At 43.1% G+C, this 21,794-nt stretch overlaps 1 protein-coding gene across 1 annotated transcript in view; it reads left to right on the top strand.

Annotated features, from left to right (window-relative positions):
- ITGA9 (integrin subunit alpha 9) overlaps positions 1 to 21,794 on the top strand; it is a 390,243-nt gene that overhangs the window by 172,711 nt on the left and 195,738 nt on the right. The window contains exon 16 of the mRNA XM_021934572.2: positions 14,706 to 14,855. Coding sequence (XP_021790264.2) covers positions 14,706 to 14,855 — 150 coding nt within the window. The remainder of the gene's footprint in view (positions 1 to 14,705; positions 14,856 to 21,794) is intronic.

Raw genomic sequence — 21,794 nt, 5'->3', positions numbered from 1 at the left:
ATACCGAATTTATTGAGAGTTTTTAGCATGAAGGGCTGTTGAATTTTGTCAAAGGCCTTTTCTTCATCTATTGAGATAATCATGTGGTTTTTGTCTTTGATTCTGTTTATATGCTGGATTACGTTTATTGATTTGCATATGTTGAACCAGCCTTGCATCCCAGGGATGAAGCCCACTTGATCATGGTGGATAAGCTTTTTGATGTGCTGCTGGATTCGGTTTGCCAGTATTTTATTGAGGATTTTTGCATCAATGTTCATCAGGGATATTGGTCTAAAATTCTCTTTTTTTGTTGTGTCTCTGCCAGGCTTTGGTATCAGGATGATGTTGGCCTCATAAAATGAGTTAGGGAGGATTCCCTCTTTTTCTATTGATTGGAATAGTTTCAGAGGAGATGGTACCAGCTCCTCCTTGTACCTCTCGTAGAATTCAGCTGTGAATCTGTTTGGTCCTGGACTTTTGTTGGTTGGTAGGCTATTAATAATTGCCTCAATTTCAGAGCCTGCTATTTGTCTATTCAGGGATTCAACTTCTTCCTGGTTTGGTCTTGGGAGAGTGTAAGTGTCCAGGAAATTATCCATTTCTTCTAGATTTTCTAGTTTATTTGCGTAGAGGTGTTTATAGTATTCTCTGACGGTAGTTTGTATTTCTGTGGGGTCGGTAGTGATATCCCCTTTATCATTTTTTATTGCATCTATTTGATTCTTCTCTCTTTTCTTCTTTATTAGTCTTGCCAGCGGTCTATCAATTTTGTTTATCTTTTCAAAAAACCAGCTCCTGGATTCATTGATTTTTTTGGAGGGTTTTTTGTGTCTCTATCTCCTTCAGTTCTGTTCTGATCTTAGTTATTTCTTGCCTTCTGCTAGCTTTTGAATGTGTTTGCTCTTGCTTCTCTAATTCTTTTAATTGTGATATTAGAGTGTCAATTTTAGATCTTTCCTGCTTTCTCTTGTGGGCATTTAGTGCTATAAATTTCCCTCTATGCACTGCTTTAAATGTGTCCCAGAGATTCTGGTATGTTGTATCTTTGTTCTCATTGGTTTCAAAGAACATCTTTATTTCTGCCTTCATTTCATTATGTACCCAGTAGTCATTCAGGAGCAGGTTGTTCAGTTTCCATGTAGTTGAGCGGTTTTGATTGAGTTTCTTAATCCTGAGTTCTAGTTTGATTGCACTGTGGTCTGAGAGACAGTTTGTTATAATTTCTGTTCTTGTACATTTGCTGAGGAGTGTCTTACTTCCAATTATGTGGTCAATTTTGGAATAAGTGTGATGTGGTGCTGAGAAGAATGTATATTCTGTTGATTTGGGGTGGAGAGTTCCGTAGATGTCTATTAGGTCCGCTTGGTGCAGAGTTGAGTTCAATTCCTGGCTATCTTTGTTAACTTTCTGTCTCGTTGATCTGTCTAAAGTTGACAGTGGGGTGTTGAAGTCTCCCATTATTATTGTATGGGAGTCTAAGTCTCTTTGTAAGTCTCTAAGGACTTGCTTTATGAATCTGGGTGCTCCTGTATTGGGTTCATATATATTTAGGATAGTTAGCTCTTCTTGTTGAATTGATTCCTTTACCATTATGTAATGGCCTTCTTTGTCTCTTTTGATCTTTGATGGTTTAAAGTCTGTTTTATCAGAGACTAGGACTGCAATCCCTGCTTTTTTTTGTTCTCCATTTGCTTGGTAGATCTTCCTCCATCCCTTTATTTTGATCCTATGTGTGTCTCTGCATGTGAGATGGGTCTCCTGAATACAGCAAACTGATGGGTCTTGACTCTTTATCCAGTTTGCCAGTCTGTGTCTTTTAATTGGACCATTTCGTCCATTTACATTTAAGGTTAATATTGTTATGTGTGAACTTGATCCTGTCATTGTGATATTAGCTGGTTATTTTGCTCGTTAGTTGATGCAGTTTCTTCCTAGCATCAATGGTCTTTACATTTTGGCATGTTTTTGCAACGGTTGTTCCTTTCCATGTTTAGTGCTTCCTTCAGGATCTCTTGTAGGGCAGGCCTGGTGGTGACAAAATCTCTAAGCATTTGCTTGTCTGTAAAGGATTTTATTTCTCCTTCACTTATGAAACTTAGTTTGGCTGGATATGAAATTCTGGGTTGAAAATTCTTTTCTTTAAGAATGTTGAATATTGGCCCCCACTCTTTTCTGGCTTGTAGAGTTTCTGCGGAGAGATCTGCTGTTAGTCTGATGGGCTTTCTTTTTTGGGTAACCCAACCTTTCTCTCTGGCTGCCCTTAAGATTTTTTCCTTCATTTCAACTTTGGTGAATCTGACAATTGTGTGTCTTGTAGTTGCTCTTCTCGAGGCGTATCTTTGTGGCGTTCTCTGTATTTCCTGAATTTGAATGTTGGCCTGCCTTACTAGGTTGGGGAAGTTCTCCTGGATGATATCCTGGAGAGTTTTCCAACTTGTTTCCATTTTCCCCCGCACTTTCAGGCACCCCAATCAGACGTAGATTTGGTTTTTTCACATAATCCCATACTTCTTGAAGGCTTTGTTCATTTCTTTTTCCTCTTTTTTCTTTAGACTTCTCTTCTCGCTTCATTTCATTCATTTGATCCTCAATTGCTGATACTCTTTCTTCCAGTTGATCGAGTCGGTTACTGAAGCTTATGCATTTGTCACGTATTTCTCATGTCATGGTTTTTATCTCTGTCAGTTCATTTATGGCCTTCTCTGCATTGATTATTCTAGTTATCCATTCTTCCATTCTTTTTTCAAGATTTGTAGTTTCTTTGCCCTGGGTATGTTATTCCTCCTTTAGCTCTGAGAAGTCTGATGGACTGAAGCCTTCTTCTCTCAACTCGTCAAAGTCATTCTCTGTCCAACTTTGATCCATTGCTGGAGATGAGCTGCGTTCCTTTGGAGGGGGAGATGCGCTCTGATTTTTTGAATTTCCAGCTTTTCTGCCCTGCTTTTTCCCCATCTTCGTGGTTTTATCTGCCTTTGGTCTTTGATGATGGTGATATACTGATGGGGTTTTGGTGTGGGTGTCCTTTCTGTTTGTTAGTTTTCCTTCTAACAGTCAGGACCCTCAGCTGTAGGTCTGTTGGAGATTCCTTGAGGTCCAATCCGGACCCTGTTTGCCTGGGTATCAGCAGCAGAGGCTGCAGAATATAGAATATTGCTGAACAGCGAGTGTTCCTGTATGATTCTTGCTCTGGAAGGTTCGTCTCAGGGGTGTACCCCACCGTGTGAGGTGTGGGATGTCGGTCTGCACCTAGTGGGGGATGTCTCTTAGGTAGGCTATTTAGGGGTCAGGGACCCACTTGAGCAGGCAGTCTGTCCGTTCTCAGATCTCAACCTCCATGTTGGGAGATCCACTGCTCTCTTCAAAGCTGTCAGACAGGGTCTTTTGCATCTGAAGAGGTTTCTGCTGCTTTTTGTTTAGCTATGCCCTGTCCCCAGAGGTGGAGTCTACGGAGACAGGCAGGCCTCCTTGAGCTGCTGTGGGCTCCACCCAGTTCAAGCTTCCCAGTGGCTTTGTTTACCTACTTAAGCCTCAGCAATGGTGGGCGCCCCTCCCCCAGCCTCGCTGCTGCCTTGCTGTTAGATAGCAGACTGCTGTGCTAGCAGTGAGGGAGGCTCCGCGGGCGTGGGACCCTCCCAGCCAGGTGTGGGATATAATCTCCTGGTGTGCTGTTTGCTAAGACCCTTGGTAAAGTGCAGTATTAGGGTGGGAGTTACCTGATTTTCCAGGTGTTGTGTGTCTCAGTTCCCCTGGCTAGGAAAAGGGATTCCCTTCCCCCTTGCGCTTCCCAGGTGAGGCGATGGCTCGCCCTGCTTCAGCTCTCGCTGGTTGGGCTGCACCAGCTGACCAGCACTGATTGTCTGGCACTCCCCTGTGAGATGAACCCCGTACCTCAGTTGAAAATGCAGAAATCACCTGTCTTCTGTGTCGCTCGTGGTGGGAGCTGGAGACTGGAGCTGTTCCTATTCGGCCATCTTGCTCCGGGTCTCACCAGCTTTTTCTTAATGCATGGAATAAGATCTAGAGACATTTTGAGTACTGTTAAGCATAAACAATATTTCAAGGTATCTACAACTGTAATATGGTATGTAATATCTCAGATTTCTATTGATGGTAGAGTCACAGGTCTTTCTAATACTTTTGTGGTTTGATGCCTACATTTTATAATGGAAGGAAATGCTAAATTTCAGTTAGAGGTTAATAAAAATAAAGATGGAAAATTCTTTTCCTCCATCTAAATCCACATATGCCCTGAATTCTCTTCTAGGTTAAGAACTTCTGGTTTAAGATATACTTTTGGTTGACAGTAGTAAAACAAGCCAAAAGAAGTTGACCATTTATGTGATGTGCAGTAATAAATTAGCAATTCAGGGTTGAGGAGCTCATTACTAATCTGTGGATAGTCCAAATCCTAGCCCTTTTCTTTCTGAGCTTTGCCTTTTGTAAATCTCAGTCCCTCACACACATCAGACAAAGGTATTTTGTGAGTGGCTCTGAAAATGGGGGCAAAACATAACCCTGAGGAGGCCTGGGGCTGATCTGAGCCTTAAGACTTATTTGTGGGGACCTGGTGCTGTTCTTTTTAAGAATAAATTTTAGAAGGACAAAGTAAAACTCCAAGTTGAACTTAATGGTGAGTAAGGGTCAAAATGAGAGTCTACATGTAACTCCCCATGCCTGTCCACTACCGATGTGGATCTGCCTGGTCCACATCACCCTGGAGTGCTAGGGTGACCCTAGCACTATATCCAACTCTTCTCACCTCTTTAGGAATTTTAAGCCAACAAATTAAGTATGGAATTTATTACATGGTATCTTGCATTTCAGAAGCAGAATCTGAGATGGGGACTTTTGCCAGAGATTTATTGGGGGAGTGCTCTCAGAAGTGAGGAAAACAGAAAGGGACAGGAAAAAAATGTTGAGTAAGGATGTGGTCTCAGGAAAAGTCTAGCCTCAGCCTGATCCCATGAAGAAGCTCTGGAGCACAGCTTATCCCACCCAGCAGCAAGGGGGTTGGGCCATTACCCTGCTGCATCTGCCAGCCGGGGGAATGGGGCAGGTATTGGTTTTCTAGGCCACTTCAAGAATTACAAATTTAGCAGCTTAAGACAGCATAAAGTTATTATCTCACAGTTTCTATGGGTTAGGAGTCTGAGCATGGCCTGCTTAGGGTTTCACAAGGCTGTACTCAAGGTGCCAGCCAGGTCTTTTATGTGGCTTGGGGTCTTGTTCCAGGCTCGCATGACTGTTGGTGGAATTCACTCCGGCAGCTGTGGAGCCCAGGGTGACTTGCTTCTTCAAGACTAGCAGAAGACTCTTTCTGCTGCTTCCAATCTCTCAGCTCAACCTTCCAGTCTCTTAGCTCACCGCTCTCCAAGGATTCTTGACACTTGCACTCCAACCCACTCTAGGTCAGAAGCTATTCCTCCCTGTGAAAGGGGTCACTTGAGTAGGCCAATTCAGGCCATCCTTTCTGATTCCTTCAATTCAGCTGATTCAGAACTTTAATTATATCTGCAAACTCCCCTCACTTTTCCCATTTAATGTAACATCACAGGAGTGAGAACCATCATATGTCCAGTCCTTCCCACCCTCAAAGGGAGGGGATTATACAGGGGCATGGGTCACTGGCATCATTTTAGGATTCTTCCTGTCACAGGGCATGACTTGTAGGCTTCTCTGGAGGAGATGGCTCCTGTCACCCAAGGGCAGTTCTCCTGAGAAAGTTGTGGGCGTAGGCAATGCCTGTAGCGGCTAGGGCACTGAGGCCCCGTGACCTGGTTCCAGCCTGCTCTCCTTCCCTGTCCATAGTCCCTCCCTGCCCCCCACCCTGTGATCTTGCCCCACAGACCCTTCTCAGGTGGTGGTGGTGGTGGTGTTGTAGGGGCAACTGGCTTTTTTTAAGAGTGCCAGGAGCTCTCCAAGGTGCCCAACATCCATTTCTCCAATCTTCACAACAAGCATGCAAGATTGATTCTGTCATCCCATTTTACATCCGAGAAAACAGACTCAGAGAGAGTAGGTAAAGTGGCCAAGGTTACACAGTTCGCAAGAAATGGAGCTGGGACCCCCTCTGACCTTGGACTGGCTGACATCAAAGTCATTGCTTTTTCTAGTCCTATACCTCTCTTCCTTAGATATCTAGTGTTTATTAGACCTCCATATTATCTTCACCAACTGAGAAGGTGCCCTGTCAGCCTGAGGAACTCCCAGGCCACCCCTCTCCAAGGATTCTTGACACTTGCACTCCTATCCACTCTGGGTCAGAAGCTATTCTTCCCTCATTGGGTTTCCACCATTCTTCTAAGGGCACCTTCTTCTCTGTACCACAGTTTTTTGCTCACACTCCTCCTGTTTTTCTCTTCTCAGCTTCCCTGTGCCTCATGGCGCCTGGCATAAGGCATACAGCAACCAAGTGTTGGCAGAAGGCAAATTATATGGTTTGGCTGTGTCCCCACCCAAGTCTCATCTTGAATTGTAGCTCTTATATTTCCCATGTGCTGTGGGAGGGACCCGGTGGGAAATAATTGAATCATGGGGGTGGTTTTCCCCATACTGTTCTTGTGGTAGTGAATAAGTCTCATGAGGTCTGATGGTTTTATAAGGGGAAACCCCTTTCACTTGGCTCTCATTCTCTCTTGTCTGCCGCCATGTAAGATGTGCCTTTCGCCTTCCACCATGATTGTGAGGCCTCCCCAGCCAGATGGAACTGTGAGTCCATTAAACCTCTTTTACTTTATAAATTACCCAGTCTCAGGTATGTCTTTATCAACAGCATGAGAACAGACACACCAATTGAGGTTCCTCCGGAGAGCCAACAAAATGTCCATGCACTCTTTCATTGTTCCCCCACACCCACAGATCTGCCATCCCTGGCCCTGCCTGGATGCCAGTACCTGGCCACTGCTGCTATATTCCATGCTTTTGGACAAGAGCATGCTCAGTATTGTCCAGGAGACACAGGAAGCTCAAGACAGAGCTGAGATCCAGTTCCTACAGCCACACTTACCACCCCCGCCCCCGACACACACACAGACTCTCCAATGCAAAAGCAAACCATTCCCAAATATCCAGCTACATATTGTTTTACCTTTGAAGAGAAAAAAGCATCAATGGAGTTATATGATTTTCGTAGATGAATAATTTATGCAGATATGTTAATGGAAGAGTAATTGATGTTTCTTGACCTTCCTGAGCACTGATGCTTGCCAAAGGGTTATACATTTCAGATTAACGATGACATCCATTACTATATGTGAAATTGCTTATAAACTAATATGTACTCTCTAATCTCATTGAGAAATTTTCAGAAACAAGATACACTGATTTTCTCATCACTTACTTCCTGCTCGCATGACAGAATTTCTGGAGTTCTTTGAATTCAGCTGGTTTTTGGAGTTCTGTCTAGCCAATATTTATAACTGAACTAGTTAAAACAGTCAAAGCATTGTCTCTTCTCTTCCTGGTTGAAATTCTGTCTTGGAAGACTGTTGTAGTCAGCTGTGCTTGTCATAAAGTTTTGTTTAAAATTATTTTAGAATTTTCTCCTTTGGCTTTAATTTAAATTTTTGTTTGTTTCCTTTTTTGTTTGTTTGTTTGGAGACAGAGTCTCGCTGTGTTGCCCAGGCTGGAGTACAGTGGCACAATCTGGGCTCACTGCAAGCTCCGCCTCCCAGGTTCACACCATTCTCCTGCCTCAGCCTCCCAAGCAGCTGGGACTACAGGTGCCTGCCACCACGCCCGGCTAATATTTTTGTATTTTTGAGTAGAGATGGGGTTTCACCATGTTAGCCTGGATGGTGTCGATCTCCTGACCTCACGATCCGCCCGCCTCGGCCTCCCAAACTGCTGGGATTACAGGCGTGAGCCACCGCGCCTGGTCTTGTTTACTTTTTAATCTATAGGATTGTAAATGAAACCACACTTGACCTCAGTTTTTTCTCTGGGAAATAGGTTCTTGCTACAGGTATAGTTTATAAGGATTTATTTCATAATAGGGAGCTTTTTATAGATTTTCATATAATAGTTGCCATTTTAAAAATTGTGTTAAAGGCCGGGTGCAGTGGCTTATGTCTGTAATCCCAGCATTTTGGGAGGCCAAGGTGGTTAGATCACCAGAGGTTAGAAGTTCGAGATCAGCCTGGCCAACATGATGAAACCCCATCTCTACTAAAAATACAAAAAATTAGCCGGGTGTGGTAGTGTGTGCCTGTAAGCTACTCAGGAGGCTGGGGCAGGAGAATCACTTGAACCTGGGAGACAGAGGTTGCAATGAGCTGAGATTGTGCCATTGCACTCCAGCCTGGGCAGCAAGAGTGAAACTCTGTCAAAAAAAAATCGTGTTAAAAATGGTAATGATCACCATTTATTACTTGCCTACAGTATGCCAGTCATTGTACAAGGTATATTTTATAATTATAAATATTATTTATTATCTGATTACAAATATGTTATACCTTACACCGTGTCCTGTATGTCTCTTATGTTTATTTATGAATTTTCCTTCCTTTTTCCTCTCCATGCTTTGATCTGGATATTTCCTATTGAGAGAATATACTGAGGCCAAGTGTGATTTCATTCACAATCCTATAGATTAAAAAGCAAACAACTTCTGGGTCGCTGGTCATGTTTTCTGCTGTGTTCAATCTCCAGTCAAATATATCTTGTCTTCTCAGCACCTTAACCACTGTCCTCAGCCTGGTTTCTTAGTCTCACAGCCCCATGCTGCTGTAGAATCAGCAGATGCCTTGAGGATAAATGTGGTGTACAGTAAACATACCTCAATATACTTCTTTCTGTTTGGGATTTTGGCCCCTCAGGTCCTGGTTGCCTTATTAGCCCCGAGCTCTTAAGTGTTGTCTTCACAGAGTCATAAGACTTCCAGAAATTCAGCTCAGAAACTCAAGAACTTAGCCTTTTAGCCAGTGCTTCACTTTCAGTTTCATAGCCTCTCATCCCACACTGCTTACAAATCTGGAAACACGTCAAGGGAAAAGTGCCCATAAATGTTGGGGTTACCTTCACATTCTTTCCTTCTCTTCGGGACCCTAGACTCTGAAGTCCTGGCTGTCTTGATAGTTGGTTCCCTGATAACTTTATATATTTTTAATTTTTTAAATGAACTTGGCATTTCAAACATAAATTCCATGATAATTTTAAATGGGGCTGTGTGTGTGTGTGTGTGTGTGTGTGTGTCCAGCTTTTCAAGTTGTCCGTGGGAGGACAGTTTCAGTAAGTTACTCTATCATTACTGGAAATGCAAAATCCTCAGTTTGCTTTTAAAAGAATCTTCAAGCTGATGAGAGTTTTAAAGTAGCTTATAAATAATATTTATAATTATAAAATATACCTTGTACAATGACTGGCATGCTGTAGGCAAGTAATGAATGGTGATCATTACCATTTTTAACATGATTTTTTTTAACTGTGATCCTATTTGTTATGAGTATAGAAATAAAGGAAAAGCCATCCCATTTTTGAAGATTTCTCATTTCTAGGTGTGTCTACAAGGTTATCATAGGTGAAAGTAGGGTTGGATGCAGAGAAATGGTAAGAGAGGATGGAGGATGGAAGGGACAAAAAGATCACATGTTTGGAAAAAGAAAAAAATACTGAATCCTCTTTTAAAAACACTTAGAAGATTTTCCCCAAACTAATTATCTAGCTTAATGCTAACTGCTTATTTTCTGACTTTCTGCATTATTTACAAATTTGAAGTGGGGCCAACCCTTCCTGTTTTCATTTAATTTACCCCGGCAGCTGCTGGTTAGCTAAGGAAGGAAAAAATCCTCTTTTTTTCTTGGAGACAAGCAGCAATTAGGTAGGCTTCTAGGTCAGGTGGCCAGTTAGGGGTGCCAAGTCACTCCGGTACTTCTCCCAAGTTGAAATGTGTATCTTCTTTGGCTGGGCAGATGGGGTCCCCTCTTCTCCATCTCTGCTGCTGGGTCCTGGTGCAGGCCCTTACTCTCTTTCCACTAAACCCGTGTGGCAGCCCCTCCTTGGACTGCTTCTCCCCAGTCCTGCACCCATCAGTCCACTTCCACGTGGCAGCTACAGGGACCTTTCTAGAACACAGCCTCCTGCTGCCTCCATGTTGGCCTCGCTGCCCCTGTCAGAGGGATTTTTCTTTTCTTTTCTTTTTTTCTTTTTTTTGAGACGGAGTCTTGCTCTGTCACCCAGGCTGGAGTGCAGTAGCGCAATCCTGGCTCACTGTAACCTCCGCCTCCTAGGTTCAAGCAATTCTCCTGCCTCAGCCTCCTGAGTAGCTGGGATTACAGGCGTGCGCCACCATGCCTGGCTAATTTTTGTATTTTTAGTAGAGATGGGGTTTCACCATGTTGGCCAGGCTGGTCTCGAACTCCTGACACAGGTGATCCGCCTGCCTCAGCCTCTTAAGGTGCTGGGATTATAGACGTGAGCCACCATGGCCAGCCACGAAGGACTTTTCTGTAACAGCCTCTAGTGTCATGCTACCCCCTTCCCAGCTCTCCCTAGCTTTTAAGATCACATAACCTGCAAAGTCCCCTGGATCTTGTTCTGCATGAATCTTCTCTCCCCCATTGCTGCCTACCAACTTGACTTCTCCCCTTTGGGAGTCAGATGCACGCCGCTGGACAGCCCATGCCCTCTCCACGCAGCTACAACAGCCCCGCCTTGCACCTGCTGTCTGCCTTAATGTCCTACTGTCTTTCGACTGTGCCCAGGGGCATTTCCTCTGGGAAGCGTGCCAGCCCTCAGTCTGAATCTTTGGGTCCCCAAAGCCTCCCCTCCTGGTATGTGTTGAACTGCATTGTCATCCCTTCTCTGTTTCCCCTGAGACTCATTATTCCCTGAAGGTCTTTCATGTCTGTTTCCCTGGGGCCCAGCACATTGCCTGGCATAAAGTAAGCACCCAATAAATTTCAGATGGAGCATATGTTAAGTTCCCTATAAAATCTCAGCTGCTGCAAATTCTGCCACCAGCCTGGGTGTTCTCCTCTGTGGGGGCTCCATCAGTTTTCAGAGACAAGAGACTCCCATAGATTTTTAGCAGGAAAAGGTAGATTCTTGCCTTTTAGGCTGTCAGAATGACACTTTATTAGATGCTTTAGAACTCCAGAAGCTTCAACTTTAGAATTTTCAGTTTGTAGAGGTTTTTTTTTTTTTTAAGCAGTAAAATTTCAGTGACCATGGTCTGTGCCAGAGCTGTAAGCCTCTTTCTCCATCTTAAGGAGTTCCTCTGCTTAATTGCAGTGCTGAGCTCAGGAAAGCTGCGCTTCCAAAAATGAAAAGGAAACCACTAAATGGTGCTGCTACTTTTCCTTTGCAGCTCAGATAAAACCGGCCCAGTGTGGGAAGGAGGGGCTGTCCTTTTGGGGGTGTTGGTCTGTTTCTAATTGCTACACTCTCCTCTGCCTCCACCCACGCCTCAGTGTGGTTTGGGTCCCTTCTGCCTGGAGCTACTGGGACATGTAATAAGAAGCTGCTTTTCAGACTTCTTAATTAAAATAGGTTCTGGCAGCTATTTCCAGGAAGCATCATTCGCACCCCTACATCTCCAAACGCATTACTCATCCAAAATAAGATATGGCACGACTCAGGTTTGTCCCCTCAGCCACCATGGCTTGAATGGCTGCATTTAGAAACAGCCCTTACTTCAAGCCCCTATTTCTTAATTATTTGTCACTTATTCACATTCATCCTTGTGTGTGAAACATTTTTCCCCTCACCCTATATGCTGTTATGTAAACAAATAATTTTTTAGGATGATGTCAGAACCTAAAGTAGTTGGGATAGTTTTAAAATAGTATTTTATGGACAGCAAGGAAAGTAGTTTTGCTTCTGGTTTCACTTGCTAGCTTTGGGATGGAGGGCAATTTATTTGAGCTCCTGCACCTCTGTGATCTTGTCTATAAAACGGGGGCAATGGCTGATGCTGTGGCTCACACTTTTAATCCCGGCACTTTGGGAGGCTGAGACAGAAGAATCACTTGAGGCCAGGAGTTCAAGACCACCTTGGGCAACATAGTGAGACCCCATCTCTACAAAATAAAAAAAGAAATAAAAGAAATAAAATAATGAAAGTTAGCCAGGCATGGTAGTATCCAACTGTAGTCCCAGCTACTCAGGAGGCTGAGGCAGGAAGATTGCTTGAGCTTAAGAGTTCAAGGCTGTAGTGAGCTAAGATTGACCCACTTCTGGGAAACTGAGCAAGACTCTGTCTCAAAAAAAAAAAAAAAAAGTAGGAGTGGAGGTCAATAATCTACCAGCTCAGGTAGTGTAAGGATTAAGAAAGACAGTGTCTGTGAAGAGTTTGGCCCAGTCTCTGGAACACATTTGGTAGCCAGGAAATAGTAAATGACTTCTGTTTCCCTACCCCCATCTTCACCTCCTCCCCTAGAATAACAACATCATAACTGACTTATTTCATCATTAAGGATTTAAATGCAGAACCTTAAGATAGTCAGCCTTAGGGAAACACTGAAGAATTTATTTTTAAACACATAAAGATTGCATTCATTCATCCCTCCCGACACCACTGGCAGTCTTCAAGTTCTGGTTAGCACAGTCAGCAGGCAGGGAGGATCTGGATCCCAGGGTTGTGTGCTTTGCTCCCAGAAGGACATAAGTATCAAAGGTCTGCTCCTGACATCTGGAGTTCAAGAGGTGTTTCCTGGAAATAATTTGTCCAAAGGCTCCCCCATCTCTCTCTTGGAGAAGCCCTGTGTTTTATTTATGCTGAATGGTTGAATCTATTCCCAGCTGAATGCTTTCCTGAACACCAGTAAAAATCATCTGCCAGTCACTCAGGCCCCCACCCCGGGAGTCATCTGTCCCCTTTGCCTGGTCTCCCATGCCCCACAGCTCAGCAGCCACAGGCATGGCCATATCTGCCTCCCCAGCCCTTGCCACTCCACTTCATCTTGGCCATCTCCTCTCCGGGGCTGCTGCGGGAGATTTCCAGTCTGCCCTCCAGTGTCTCTGCATGCATTCTGCTCACCTCCTCTCCCCTCCAGCCCCGAAGAACTCTGAAGAAACACAAGCTTTTGCGGCCCCATACACTTAGGACTACCACCACTTACTTCTTGGAGGCAATGGCAGTAAAAGTAGAAACAACAAACAAAACAGAATAAAATCCTCTTTAACTTTGTTTAACTTGGTGTTCCCCGCAATCTGTTTAATTTCAGACTCTTATTTACCCTGCTCCTAGGGAACCGAGGTTCATGGGACCAATCCGGGTGAATGCTGCTACAGTTTGTGGATGGGCTACTCCCTATTTGCTGGTTCAGGTAGCTTTGATCCCAAACATTAGTCAGCAAGGGCATCCATACAGTGACATGCTGTATGTCATCAAAAAGGAGATATTCCTGACATGGACAGTTTCCAGAATATATGCTAAGTGAATAAAGCAAAGTGCAGCATGAGATGCCACGATGTGCTACAGATGCTTGGACTGGATGGATACCTAAGTACCCCCACACTGGCAGGCACATCTGCCTCTGGGAAGGGGGCTGGGTGTCGGGGAGGGGTGGGAGCAAAGTCCTCCCCGTGTGCCTCCCGGGGCCTTTAGAACCTCTGCTCCTTTGAACACAGTGCTACTCTGCTCCAAACGCCCCCAAACTTCACATAGAGAGTAGTATGAAGTCCTCAGCTCTGCACTTGTGGTCCTGAGGTTGGCCTCAGCCTGCCTGCCCAGCTTCTCTTCTCACTCTTCCCTGCTGCCACTCTCCTGTCTCTCCCCAGGGACTTGGCTGTTTGCGCCACTTTCCTTTGACATGTCTCAGACTTGCCCTGCTCCAGTTGGAAGTCCTTGGAGCAGTCCACACCCACCCCCACCAAGCTCACTGTCTCAGAATGTGGGACCACCTACCAGCTTTACTCCTGCCTCTAACTCTAACTTATGAGATTGTGGGGGCCAGAGTCCCCGAGAGACGGTGACGCTGTGTGCAGAAAAGCCAAGAGCTCCAGGGCTGAACAGATGTGACTGAAAATCTTTACCAGCCATGCGCCCTGGGGAACTGAGCCTTGCATTTCCCCTTTCCTTTTCTGTATAATGGAGGATAACCAGCCTTCATTCACAGGGTATGGGCGTGTTTCTCATCTCCCTGCAACACCTAGCACAGTGCCTGGCATCTCATATGTTCAGGGCATGTTTGCTTGCCTCCCTTCCTTTCCCATCGTGACTGTCAATCTACTGTTCCCTTGGGGCTTGAGATTCTTGGATTCTAAAGGAAAGAACATAGGGCCAGGAGTCAGACTTTCATCCCTGGCTCCACTGATGTCTAACTCTGGGATGACGCTGGGCCACTCAGTCTTTGGATTCCCTGCCTTAACACAAAATCCATATTTATCTCAATGCAAAAGAGATTTGATCATCAAAACACTGAATGCAAAGGGTTAGCAGAGTGAGCACAGATGTTCTCCCATTTGCCAACTGGTTTCTAAGAATATTTGGAGGATGAGTAAAGTAATGTCTTCCATATGCTCAAGAGAAGATGATTTAGCACCAGGCAAGGTAGAGAAGGAGGGCCCCCACCCATCAGCAGAGTGACCTTGGACAAGACACTAGCTGCCCTAGGCCTCAATTACCTCATTTAAAATATGAAAGTCATAAAACCCTACCTCACAAGGGTGATGGTGAGGATCATATGAGGCAATTCATGTGGAAGGTCTTTGTAAACTGTGAAATGCTCTATGACTGTCAGCCAGGATTAGTAGTTAATGCACGCATTTGTTTATTGTTTCAGCGGAGGGTGCAGGACGTCATCAGCCCAATCGTGTTTGAAGCAGCCTACAGCCTCGGTGAGCACGTGACTGGAGAGGAGGAGAGGGAACTGCCGCCTCTGACACCAGTTCTCCGCTGGAAAAAGGGACAAAAGATTGCCCAAAAGAATCAGGTCAGAACCTTAAAGCTCATACCCAGCACCCAAGGTGGCAGCTGCACACAGCAGAAATAATGGCCCAAAAGTTGAGAGAGCTGTGGACCTGGCTGCTCGGGAGACCACAGCCGGGACACACCTCCTCTCTGGGTCTCCCTTTTCTGATCTGCAAAATGATAAAATAAATGATCTTAGGGGTTACTTGTGACTACTATGGGACTTAAACACTTTCAGACAGTTCTCAAGTTGTTAGAAGTTACAATCCCCTCGAGGTCATGAACTGGCTGGCCACTTGGTCCCTGAACTTGCCCCTGTTCTTAAACTGTTTTCAGAGCTTAGATTGGTGGATAGTAGGTGCTTAATGTGCTTAATGAATGTTTTATTGGTGGGAGAATGAGTGAGGTGAAGAGGCAAGAATGGTAGCTTGCTGAATTGGCAGTTGAGTTACAGAATGCTCAACCCAAGAGTCCCTGGAAACAGCACTGGGGCAAGTACAGGTGGGTGGTCCACACTCATCAGATTCTGGGATGTGCTGCTGTGTAGAGAAGCTTTAGTGCAATGTTGGGTGCATCACTCGTATGAGGTAGGAGTGAGCCTGTGCCTGATTCTGTGCAGCAGCGCTGGCCAGCTCTGAGGCGTGCAGCATTGAGTGCAGTGCAGGAAATATGCAAGGAATCTGCAATCCCAAGTCTGTTTCAAATCTTTTCTTGAAACCCAAGATCACCACAGATTCAGAACCCTGTGGAAGATCAGGAAAAACTGTGGGCTAACCCAGCCTCCTAGGCAGGATGGGGGCAAAGCTGTGGGACCACCTTTCACAGTGCTTCAGACCACTCTGAGTATAGGGGAAAACTAGCAGATTGTGACCCGTGCCTTGTAGATTTGAGTTGTAAACTGAACCACAGAGTGTTTGGGATTTGAGATATCCATCCAAGTGTTCATGTAAGTGCTGAGATTTTTACCAAGGCATCCCATTATCTCCCAAAGCCTCTCTCCCATCATCCTAAGTGGGGTTCCCTAGAAGCAGAGCCTGAGAAAGGGAATTGGGAACACTTGGTTTAATGATGCTGTGCTCTTAGGGAAAACCTGTAAAGGAAAGGCAGGGGACTCAACATGGTTGTGGTCTCAAATAAAGTCTGGCTGGGGGACTCTGGAACAAAAATTACACCAAAGAGTTGTCCTCGCCTGGAGGCAAGAGGGCTTCCCTTTTATGCCCCATATCATTCAGCCATTGACTGACTGTGGGGTAGAAGGGGAGTGTAACCCTCTTTGAAAGGGGATCCTTTCAGCTGAGGATGGTTCTCTAGAGGAGAATGCAGATGTGAGCCATAAGCAGCCTACACACACATCAGCCAGGGGATGGGCCACAGTTGACAGTGCCCACTACACATCAAAACACACCCTCTGGGGAATGCTGCCAAGAGGTTTTAATTTAAAACATGAACCTTCTTTCACAACACAAGTGCCCCAAGAGAGTGGCCTGTAAGTCCCAATGGCCATTGATACTTGGAATAGGCCCTGGGGGAGGACAAGTGGTGTCTAAGCAGGTGGGCAGAGTAGATGGGCTTGCCTTAGGCTGAGGCGTGGAGAAGGCTAAAGAAGAGTAGAAGTTAAGATGAAGAGGCAGGGTAGGAAGCTGATGGCTTCTGCCTTGACTGGGAAGTACAGACCTAGGTCCCCTCCTGACAGGAAAGCAGGGAAAAGAGGTCGGCCTGGGGACACAGTAAAGCATGGTATTATGGTAACTCCTAGGTTACCAATTAGGCCTCTAGTCCTAGAATTATTCTGCTTTCTAAAGTCAAATCTTACTGGACTGATAAACTTACCCATACTTGGGTTATGGAAGTTACCCAGACTTGGGGTCCTGGGAAGAATTTCAGGGTCCGCTGTGCTTGTTTGTTTCTGAATTGACCAGTGAAGTAGTCATCTACTCTGTCCAACATCTTGCTAGCCTGGACGTACTTTCCACAGTGAACCTAACTCTCGTTCCTGCAAGTCTGTCAGTGGCATAGATGTGGACTTTCTTTAGTGAAAAGCATCTTGGAAACTTTACTGACATTTTTAGATTTAAGTAGCCCAATCAAAGCCAGGGATGGAGGGACAGATTAGTATCAAAATGATGTTCTTGGTCACTTCTGGTTCATGATGGCCAACCAAGCACAAATGTTGATGTCTGTGCCTTCTGGGACCCCATTGCAATGATTATAAATGAGTAGATCGGAACAGGGAGGACAACACTGTGAAAGAAAGGGCATCAGCTAATAAAAGAGTCCAGTAATTTTCTGCTATGAGTGAAGTAAATGGAAGAGTGTTAGTGGGTGAACTTGAACTGTACATAGAAGAGCTGGCTTCCTGCCTACCCAGGGAACAGAGAAGCTGTAGCCACAGCCAGGCCAACAGTTACAGAGGGGGCCAGAGTAAGAAGTGAGTAAGGGGCTGAAAGTGGTGGTGGTATTGGGGGAGGTCAGTGAAATGTGAAGGTTGGTATGAAGACGGGTTAGAGTTGACTTTTCATCCTTGTCCCCACCCCTACATGCTTCAGGCATGCAGAATAGCAAGCAGCCAGGCATCGTCTTCTCTAAAGTGTTGAATAAACTGCTTAAGATAGTGTGGGCGGCCTCGTTCTCAGAGAAAAGAAAGCCTTACTTCTGGCATTTAAAGTCACCAATGTAAGAGCTAGCTTTCTCTTCTACAATCCACCCAAATACTTTCACAGATTTTCTACTCAGTCCTTTTGCCTTAGTTTGAAGTATGAATGGACAACCAAGGAACCCAAGATTGAGGAAAATTTGGTGCATGAAAGGAAAGGCTAAAATAAACCAGTAGAATAACTAACTTAAAAGGAAACAAATGATTTAGGGAATATAAGAGATTATTAAAAACAAAAATTTAAAAACATAGCACCTTAAAGTCTATGCAGTAGACACAAGGAGAATTAGGAATATATTCCATTGTTTTCATTTTCTAATGGATGGGATTCTGTTCCTTTTTAAAGGGAAGAATGAAAGACAAGGGAAGGGTTCTTAAAAATTAAAAATATATTTACAGCACAAAAAAATCAGTGAAAGTATTAGAAGGTAATGGTACATAATTTCCCAAGGGAAGTGCTAAAAGTCAAGTAGAAAAGAAAGCTAAAGATACAGGGTCCTATATCTCCAAGTAATAAGAATACTAGAAAGTAAGAATACTAGTAATAAGAAAAGAGAAACAAGGGAGAGAAAATTATGTGATAATAGAATAGCATGTTTCAGAGTTAAAGAGAGAGACTGTTTTTTAAAATTGGTGTAAACAACAATTTACAGTTAAGATAAACCGAAATTATCATAGATACATCATTTTGAAATGTCAGTGCTCCAAAGACAAAGGGAAAATTCTAAATGTTTCCAGGGCAAAGAATGCAGGAATGTTGATCACGGAGGATAAGTCAGCTTACAACAGAATGAGAGTCAGATTGACTAGTCCATTAGATTCTTTATAAGCAAGATTAGAAACTAAACTATGGTGAAATAAAGGCTTCAATGTTCTGAGGGAAAATGATTTTGAAATTAGAATTTTATTTTCAGCCACACAATCAAAGTATGTGGTAAAAATAAAGTCACTTTTCAGATAAGCAACAACTCAGAAAGTTTACCTCCCTAGTAACTCTTCCAAGAAAATTATCTTGTACTTCAACAAAACAAAAATGACAACCAGAAGGAGCAAGATGTGGGATACAAGAAACTCTGGAACTAACTCTTAAAGGTCTAATGACAAGAAATCCCAGGATGATAAACTGCAGCAAGTCTAAAAAACAGCCAAGTCAATTGAGAAGAGGAGATCAATTAACTTCCAGAAGAATGAAGCTAAGCAATAGAATGATGACAAAGTGGCAGATATTCAGGATACGGTGCAGATTAAATATGTTTCTTTTATGCATAAGAAAAAAATAAAGGCAATCAAGACCTCTCAGAAAAATAGAAATAAGATAATTACCTGTACAGATGCTTCTTGACTCATGATGGGGTTATGTCCCAATAAGCCCATCATGAATTAAAAATATTGTGAGTTGAAAATGTATTTAATACACCTAACCTGCTGAATATCATTGCCTAGCCTACCTTAAATGTGCTCAGAACACTTGCATTAGCCTACAGTTGGGCAAAAGTCATCTAACACAAAGCTTATTTTACAATAAAGTGTTGAATATCTCATGTAATGTGTTGAATATTATACTGAAAATGAAAAACAAAATGGTTGTATGGGTACTCACCATTAACACACACAGCTGAAAGCACACTGAACCTAAAGAATATTTGAACTAAAATTAACTGTTGGATTATGGGGCTACTACTCTAACAGGGTCATCCATTTCTCTCTCTTCTGATGAGTCTCAAGAATAGCTGGTAGAAGCCACTGGGGTATTGACACTTGTTGATGGCTTAGCAGGCATGGTGGTCTGTAGAAAGCTATCAGTTGTTTACCCTTGTAATCCTGTAACTGACTGGGACCTGCAGCTCACTCCCACTGCCCAGCATCACAAGAAGTATTGTACCACATATTGCTACCCTGGGAAAAGCTTTTGAAATAAAAAATTTGAAGTATGGTTTCTGCTGAATACATACTACCTTCACACCATTGTGAAGTCAAAAAATCATAAGTTGAACCATTATAAGTTGAGGACCATCTCTATGTCATGGTTAAAATAGAAAACAAATTAAAATGTGATAAAATAACCAGTTATAACTATCAGATGTTTTTTGTAAGCCTCATGGTAACCACAAGGCAAAAACCTATAGTATATACAAAAAATAAAAATAAAAAAGCAAAGAACCAAACCATACCACTAGAGAAAATCACTTGACCACAAAGGAAGATAGCAAGAAAGGAGGAAAGGAACAAAGGATCTACAAAACAACTAGAAAACAACAAAATTGCAGTAGTAAGTCCTTACCTATCAATAATTATCTTGAATGTAAATGGATTAAACTCTCCAGTCAGAAGACATGGAGTGGTTAACTGGATTAAAAAAAAAAAGACCTAACTATATGCTGCTCATGAGAGACTCACTTCACCTATAAGGACACACATAAAATGAAAACAAAGTGATGAAAAAAATTCTATGCAAATGGAAACCAACACAGAGCAGGAGTAGTTATATCAGGTAAAATAGACTATACGTCAAAAACTGTAAAAACAGACAAAGAAGATCATTATTCAATGATAAAGGGGTCAGTTCAGCAAGAGGACATAACAATTGTAATATATATGCACCCAACACCAGAGAACCTAAATATATAAAGCAAATATTAATAGATCTTATGAGAAAGATAGATTGCAATACATTAATATTAGGGGATTTCAATATCCCACTTTCTGCAATGGACAGATCATCCAGACAGAAAATCAATAAGGAAACATCAGACTTAAACTACACTCTAGAACAAATAGATCTAACAGACATACACAACAGTCATCCAACAGCTGCAGAATACACATTCTTGTCAACTGCACATGGAGCACTCTCCAGGATAGATTACATAGTAGACCACAAAATAAAACTTAATAAATTTAACCTTGAAATATCAAGTATCTTTTCTGACCACAGTGGTATAAAACTTGAAATCATTAACAGGAGGAACTTCAGAAAATTCACAAATACATGGAAATTAAATAACATGTTCCTGAATGACCATTGGGTTAATGAAATAATTCAAAGGGATTTAAAAATTTCTTAAGGCAAATGAAAATGGAAACACAGCATACAAAAACTTAAAATGTGGTAGGATTTTGAGTAAGTAGAAGAGTATAAAGAAGATAAGAATGTTGATCCTAGAAATATTCTATCTGAAGTAGAAGTTGAGTATTCCTGGACTTTAACTTTGCAACTGTAGAAGAGGATATATAATCATGACACTTGTCTGTGAGCAATAATCATGAAGCCATAATAAAATTAGCACTATTTATTGGTTTTGAATATTTATAATTAAGCCAAAATCAGAACTATGGTGATAGCATAAAATGCAAATGTCATTAAACTTGATTATGTAAAGGTAAAAGTAGAATAAGAGAAGTTTTCTTAATATCTTAATCTTTTAAATTGGTAAGTCAAGAGATTGCAAAACTTGATGAAACAAGATATCGCCGTTTACTTAAAATTGCAGAGGTCATCAGTAGAGCAACACTTCCTAAAGTGTGATTCCTGAGCCAGCAGCATCAACCTTTCTTGGGATTTTGTGAGAAATGAAAATTCTTGGGCCCACCCCAGACCCACTGAATCAGAAGCCCATGGGGTGAGCCCCAGCAAACTATGTTTTTGTTTTTGTTTTTTGAGATAGAGAATCGCTCTGTCACCCAGGCTGGAGTGCAGTGGCAGGAACTCGGCCCACTGTAAACTCCCCCTCCCGGGTTCAAGTGATTCTCCTGCCTCAGCCTTGTGAGTAGCTAGGATTACAGGTATGCACTACTATGTTTGGCCAATTTTCGTATTTTTAGTAGAGACAGGTTTTCATTATGTTGGCCAGGCTGGTCTCGAGCTCCTGACCTCAGGTGATCTGCCTGCCTCGGCCTCCCAAACTGTTGGGATTACAGGTGTGAGCCACTGCACCCGGCCAGCAACCTGTGTTTTAACAAGATGGCTGGGTGATTCTCATGCAGCTAAAGTTTGAGAACTGGTACAGTAGAGGAGTTAAACTAATAATTTGCCCATCAAAATTATGGAGGTGAAGCAGTGGGGATCGTTATGTGAGATAAATTCCTGTCTATCATGGAAGGAATTTAGTAAAATAATGTCTAGATCTGATAAATCAAAGAGTAGTAGTAGTAGCATGTTTTCTGGAGATATGGAAATAATCATCAAAAGAAACATAAATGGACATGGGTAATAATGGTTGCCCCTGGAGAGGAGGACTCACTATGGCGAGGTGTGCGGCAGGGGGTTATTATTTTTCTAACCATGTGATTCTTTGGTTGAAATTAAAA

This window comes from Papio anubis, chromosome 2 (genome assembly GCF_008728515.1).
Source record: "Papio anubis isolate 15944 chromosome 2, Panubis1.0, whole genome shotgun sequence".
Lineage (NCBI taxonomy): Eukaryota > Metazoa > Chordata > Mammalia > Primates > Cercopithecidae > Papio > Papio anubis.
This window is presented reverse-complemented; position numbering and strand designations above follow the sequence as displayed.